The sequence below is a fragment of the Conger conger genome, chromosome 2, assembly GCF_963514075.1.
Source record: "Conger conger chromosome 2, fConCon1.1, whole genome shotgun sequence".
Taxonomy (NCBI): Eukaryota; Metazoa; Chordata; class Actinopteri; order Anguilliformes; family Congridae; genus Conger; species Conger conger.
The window spans coordinates 334,201-341,700 of record NC_083761.1 but is presented as its reverse complement, the minus strand read 5'-3'; the positions used below and the strand labels follow the sequence as shown (position 1 = coordinate 341,700).

Below are 7,500 nucleotides of genomic sequence, written 5' to 3'. Positions count from 1 at the left end.
AAAGCCTCACACTGTCCTAAAGCCCTGTCCACACTGTCCTAAAGCCTCACACTGTGCTAAAGCCCTGCCCACACTGTGCTAAAGCCTCACACTGTGCTAAAGCCTCACACTGTGCTAAAGCCCCACACTGTGCTAAAGCCTCACACTGTGCTAAAGCCTCACACTGTGCTAAAGCCCTGCCCACACTGTGCTAAAGCCTCACACTGTGCTAAAGCCCCACACTGTGCTAAAGCCTCACACTGTGCTAAAGCCCCACACTGTGCTAAAGCCTCACACTGTGCTAAAGCCTCACACTGTGCTGAAGCCCTGCCCACACTGTGCTAAAGCCCTGCTCACACGGTTTAGACTCTTCTCTCATTTCCATCACAACTCATTCATTCACACGTCTCAGGAGCTATGCATGGAAAACAGTGGACCAGACTGAAGGCAACTTTAAATGCAAGTTTGAAATAGAAATGTAAGAGCAGTAAAAAGTGCAGCTCACAGCCATGTCTGTTCACATGAAGAAGATGAATGAAACCCTCATGGCCCCTCCGATCCTCCCAGAGCTGGACCATCTGCCCCAGTCTACACCCAGCGATACCCCCATTCCCTCCCGTTATACAAACACTACACTAACCTTACATTAATGTTATACAAACACTACACTAACCTTACACTAACGTCATACAAACACTACACTAACCTTACACTAACATCATACAAACACTACACTAACCTTACACTAACGTCATACAAATATTACATGAACCTTACACTATCACTAACGTACTCCACACTTGTCCTGAATCTCCTCAACCCTAAAACACGTTATACTAACGATGCCCACACACTCACACAAACACACACACTCACACACACTCACACACACACATACACACACATACACACACACTCACACGCACACACATACACACACTCACACACACGCACACACATACACACACTCACACACATTCACTCACTCACACACACGCACACACATACACACACTCACACACACTCACACACACACTCACACACACACACACTCACACACATTCACACACACATACACACACACTCACACGCACACACATACACACACTCACACACACGCACACATATACACACACTCACACACACTCACTCACACACACGCACACACATACACACACTCACACACACTCACACACACACACTCACACACACACACATACACACACATACACACACACTCACTCACTCACACACACACACTCACACACACACACACACACACACACACACACACACTCACACACACACTCACACACACACACACTCACAAACACACTCACACTCACTCACACTCACACACACACACACACACACACACACACACTCACACAAACTCACTCACACTCACTCACACTCACACACACACACACACACACACACACACACACACACACACTCACACAAACTCACTCACACTCACTCACACTCACACTCACACACACACACACACACACACACACACACACACACACTCACACAAACTCACTCACACTCACTCACACTCACACTCACACACACACACTCACACACACACTCACACTCACACACACACACACACTCACACACACACTCACACTCACTCACACTCACACACACACACACACACTCACACACACACACACACTCACACACTCACTCACACTCACTCACACTCACACTCACACACACACACTCACACACACACACACACACACACACACACACACTCACCCAGCAGGTCTCCAGAGAAGTTGACGGGCAGGACGATGCCCACGCTCAGCACTCCCACCACCACCAGCAGGCCGATGATGTGTCGCTGGAAGGACAGGTAGTGCACCGCGTCCTCTCCACACTTCTCCCGAATCTCCTCATCCCTAAAAACATCGATATAACATTACAGCAACATTAAAATAACCTTACACTAACGCTCTCCACACTTCTCCCAAATCTCCTCAACCCTGCACAAACATTACACTAATATTACACTAACATTAAGCTAATGTTGTTCCGACATAAATCTCCAGTAATAATGTCACTAATACTGCAGTAACATCCCTGCCATTACACTACACTACTGTGTCACCCACATGCCTGCCGACACTCGGCTTCTTCCCTAAGATGGCCACCGGGGGCACTCTCCCTCAGCAGCACAGTGATCCCATTACCGGGGTATTTATAAAGCTGCTTTCAGTGACATCTTAAGCAGGGAAGTGTCACTTTCACACAGATCAGCTCTGCCCCGAGTAGCAGGAAGTCCCAGCATAGTGTTATTGGGGGTCTTACTTTATCCTGAAGATGGCTGTCAACCAGGAACAGAAGCCCTGTGGAAGATAGGAAGATTCAGCCAATCAGGACCAGAAATATCTACTGACATGGCATTATGGGACAGATAACTACCCAGAAAGCCAGGGATACAGTTCCATCTATTAGCAAACATCACCGCAGACAAACGTGTGCATGAACTATATTCTGCTTATTAAACATGTAAACGTTTTGTCTCACTATTTAAAAATGTGGAAGTTATCACAAAAATGAACTGCTTTAGCTGGTAAGTAAGCCCTGGATGTGCACCTACACACAGCCTGTTCAGCCAGGTGCACGGTGGGATGAGTGGGCAGTTTTAGATGTGGCAAGAAACACAGCAGGAAAGTAAGGAATATAGCGGTAGGCTAGTGGTACATCAGCAGTATGCCAGTGTTATGCTAGCGGTAGGCTAGTGGTACATCAGCAGTATGCCAGTGCTATGCTAGCAGTAGGCTAGCGGTACATCAGCAGTATGCCAGTGCTATGCTAGCGGTAGGCTAGCAGTACGTCAGCAGTATGCCAGTGCTATGCTAGCGGTAGGCTAGCGGTATGCTAGCAGGGACTCACGTTGTCTCTTTGGTCGAAGTCCACAGAGCTGGAGACGGAGGTGAGGCGTTCGTACCGGTCCGGTGTCTCAGAGTGCAGAGCGGAGGCCACACTGGAGACAGACATTCAGACACTTTAGCATTAGCGTTAGCCAGGGCTAAACCCGTTAGTGAGCCGCAGGTTAAAACACGTTAGCGTTAGCCAGAGAGCCTCAGGTTTAAACATGTTAGCGTTAGCCAGAGACCTTAGTGTGGCCATTAGCATTAGTCAGTGTACGTCAGGTTGACACAGTTCTGTTCCTGGGTGAACTAGGATGGACTGAAATGGTCCGAAAAGCTTGGATTTGACTCACAAATGCACAGAACCAACTCTGACAGAACTACCTGCAACAGCTTTGTTTGTATTAAATGCACCTAAATCCACAACTAAGCATTCTACATCGAGTTACGGATGATTGTAGCTTGACCCATTTAATATCTACACACAGCACGATCTATCAGGAGGGCTAAACACACTGTTACAGCAGTTACACACACACGTCTGTTACAGCAGTTACACACACACGTCTGTTACACACAGATCCTGTGGACCTCCAGTGATCTGGGTCAGGCCCTGCTGGGTCCAGTGCTCGAGGGGGGCAGTGTTAGTCTCCTTAAGGCCACTTGTTATCTCATTAGCCTCTGAGGAGACCGGATGCTACTCACAAATACTCTGGTCAACAGCACCAGCCACACAGGCAGCCAATCACAGGCTAGCTTTGTTTTCAACAATTTAGGCTCAAAACCGTTGAACAGCCTATTCCACTGTGGATCACAGATTTAAATAAAATGACTAAATGCTTGAAAGGTTGCCATAGAAACACTGGGTGGCACACATCCTGCTGAACAGAGTCCAGAAGGAAAGCTACAACATTGGGCTACATTACCCAGAACCCCCAGGATCAGAGTGGAGATCCTGAGGACCTCTGGGCAGGAAGTCCTGTTCACACTGATTTGGAGACGCCCTAATCAGATGCCTGTTACCTGTTCACTGGCTCATAGTCCTTCTTGTTGCTGGTGTAAAAATCACACAAGTGATAAGATGCATGCATTTAGGTTAGGGAATTCTTATTAGCATTTTAGTCAAACCAGGACCCAAAGCCCAAGTCCCAGGTGCTCCGGGGAAAGACTCAGAGATACTGCAGCGGGAGTATCCCTCCCAAAGGCACAAATCTTAACATCATACAGCGTTAGCGGACACACACGGACACTGTTAGTCGGGTCAAAGTCACAGGGGGAACAGCCCAGAAATGGATGTAGGAAACTCAAACATACTACTCCCTCTCCTCCAACCCACTGCTCCACTGCTTCTGCCTTTAAGGGGAAAACAAGAGATAAAGATCAAAAACCTCACAAACATACTCACACACACACTCACACACATACATACTCACACATATACACATACACACTCACACACACACACATACACACTCACACACAGACACACTCACACATAGACACACACACACACACTCACACACACACACACTCACACACACACACTCACACACATACACACATACACACATACACACTCACACACAGACACACTCACACACAGACACACTCACACACACACTCACACACACACACACTCACACACAGACACACACACACACACACACACACACTCACACACATACACACACACACACAAACATACTCACACACTCACACACAGACACACTCACACACATACACATACACACTCACACACATACACACTCACACACACACACACACAGACACACTCACACACATACACACATACACACTCACACACAGACACACTCACACACACATACACACATACACACAGACACACTCACACACAGACACACTCACACACACACTCACACACATACACACTCACACACAGACACACTCACACACACACAGACACACACTCACACACATACACACTCACACACACACAGACACACACTCGCACACATACACACTCACACACATACACACATACAAACTCACACACAGACACACTCACGCACACACAGACACACACTCACACACACACGCACGCACACACACTCACACACAGACACACTCACACACACAGACACACACTCACACACAGACACACAGACACACACATACACACTCACACACAGACACAGACACACTCACACACTCACACACACTCACACACTCATACTCACACACACACACACACACACACTCACACTCACACACATACACACTCACACACAGACACACTCACACAGACACACACTCATACACACTCACACACAGACACAGACACACTCACACTCACACACACACACAAACATACACACTCACACACACACACTCATACTAACACACACTCACACACTCATACTCACACACACTCACACACTCATACTCACACACACATACTCACATACACACTCTCACACACACACACACACACTCTCACACACACACACACACACTCTCACACATACACATTATTGGCATTTGGCAGACGCTCTTATCCAGAGCGACGTACAGTTGATTAGACTAAGCAGGAAACAATCCTCCCCCGGAGCAATGCAGGCTTAAGGGTCTTGCGCAAGGGCCCAACGGCTGTGCGGATCTTATTGTGGCTACACCACACTGGGATTAGAACCACCAACCTTGTGTATGCCAGTCATTTACCTTAACCACTACACTACAGGCCGCCCCACTACGAGTTTCTCATGAGTAACTCATCCTGTATCCCAGACAAACTGTCCCACACATTCTCACCACTCCTAATCTTCCCCTCTCCCACCTCCTCTGCAGGCATCACCTTCTGGAAGGAACAGCTCCCAGCGTGTGCCATCAAGCCCCTCCAGCTGGTCCAGAATACTGCAGCCCGCCTGATCACCAGTCAGCCCAGGTTGGCTAATGTCACCCCGCTTCTCATTGGCCTCCACTGGCTTCCTATTGCCGCACGCATCCGATTCAAGGCCCTAGTGTTGGCATTTCAGGCTGCTAAGGGGACTGCCCCACCTTACATACAATCCTTAATCACTCCCTACTCCCCAGCTAGACCATTCTGCCAGCTCTGGTCACCTTACGGTTCCCTCTCTACGTGCACCTGGCGGTCGAGCTGCACGTTCACGCCTGTTTTCCGTTCTGGTTCCTCAGTGGTGGAATGACTTGCCTACCACTGTCAGGACAGCAGAATCCCTCCCCCTATTTCGACGCAGACTAAAAACACACCTTTTCAAACTCTACCTTAGTCCTACCTCCTGATTTCCCCCGCCCCCCTTTCTGATATCCCTATCCATCTTGTCTAACCCCCCCAAAAAAAAATAGAATTTGCACTTATGATGACTATATGTTTAGAACAGCACTTCGTGTGTATTTTACTAGCTATGGATGTGATGCTTTAACTTGTGGAAGAACCTATGCACTTGTAGGTCGCTTTAGATTAAAAGCGTCTGCCAAATGACAAAAATGTAAATGTAACAGTTGCTGACATCTGCAGCTTGTTTGAGATAGTGGAGTCTTCAAACACCTCAGCTAACCCCCCCTCCCACACAACTCCCCCTCCCATGGGCTTTATAAACAAGCTCATATTACCCCGCTCCCCCCTCCCCCTGGTCGAGAACCCCACACCTGACCCCTCTGTCTCTCTACTTCCTGCTCCCTCACCCACTCAAATCCAGCTCATACCACACTCACCGAGGAGCCAGGGATACTCAAATCTGGCCTTCTACTGCTGTACTACTATTGGCTGTCATTCCTTTGCTCCAATCAGGGACAGCTTTAAACCTCTATGGCCAATCAGGGACAGCGTTAATCCCCTATGGCCAATCAGTAATATTATTGGACTATCAGGTAGAAGAGGAAAGCAGCAGTATTCCTGCCCTTCAGGGCCTGATCTAGTACTTCAGTAGCCTGGATTCTGGGCTTCAGGGCCGGCCCCCCAGCAGAGATGCCAGGCTGGCTCTGCTCTGCGGTTTGGGCTGAATGAGGAACCCTCAGTAAAGGCTCTGCCCTGATGCAGGAAAGAGAGACCAGACAGTCAGCACTTCTGCCCCTTTGGTCTGCGTTATCTCCTTACGGTTACCACTGCGCCACACCGCCCCTGGCCTGACCTTTGACCTGTGATTGGGTGACTCAGTGGGTGGGGGGTTTAGAGGAGGCTCACTCCAGTATGGTGGGTGTGGCTGAGAAGCCCTGAGTTTGGGGCGGGAGTTGGTTTAGGGTTCTATTCTGCTCCTTTTCTGTTCTCTCGTTCACTAATCATCTCCTGTCTCAGCCACCGAATAAGAGGATCCATTCTGCCTCAATTATCAAGGTTAAGAATACGCCTCATAAAATTAGCACCATTAATATATAGGGCAACCTGTAGCATAGTGGTTAAGGTAAATGACTGGGACCCGCAAGGTCGGTGGTTCAATCCCCAGTGTAGCCACCCACAATAAGATCCGCACAGCCGTTGGGGTCTTGAGCAAGGCCCTTAAGCCTGCATTGCTCCAGGAGAGAATTATCTCCTGCTTAGTCTAATCAACTGTACGTCGCTCTTGATAAGAGCGTCTGCCAAATGCCATTAATGTAATGTAATGTAATGTAATAAATAGAGACCCTGTATGTAGAA

General features: G+C 48.4%; 1 protein-coding gene across 4 annotated transcripts in view; it reads right to left on the bottom strand.

The window, feature by feature from the left end:
• Positions 1–7,500, bottom strand: part of LOC133122006 (CSC1-like protein 2) — a 50,096-nt gene that overhangs the window by 25,324 nt on the left and 17,272 nt on the right. For 3 of the 4 annotated variants that reach the window (XM_061231645.1, XM_061231647.1, XM_061231646.1), the window contains exons 4-7: positions 4,182–4,220; positions 2,890–2,980; positions 2,302–2,339; positions 1,750–1,892 (exon numbers count right to left, since the gene is read on the bottom strand). In XM_061231645.1, coding sequence (XP_061087629.1) covers positions 1,750–1,892; positions 2,302–2,339; positions 2,890–2,980; positions 4,182–4,220 — 311 coding nt within the window. The remainder of the gene's footprint in view (positions 1–1,749; positions 1,893–2,301; positions 2,340–2,889; positions 2,981–4,181; positions 4,221–7,500) is intronic. The other variant, XM_061231648.1, reaches the window with a different exon arrangement.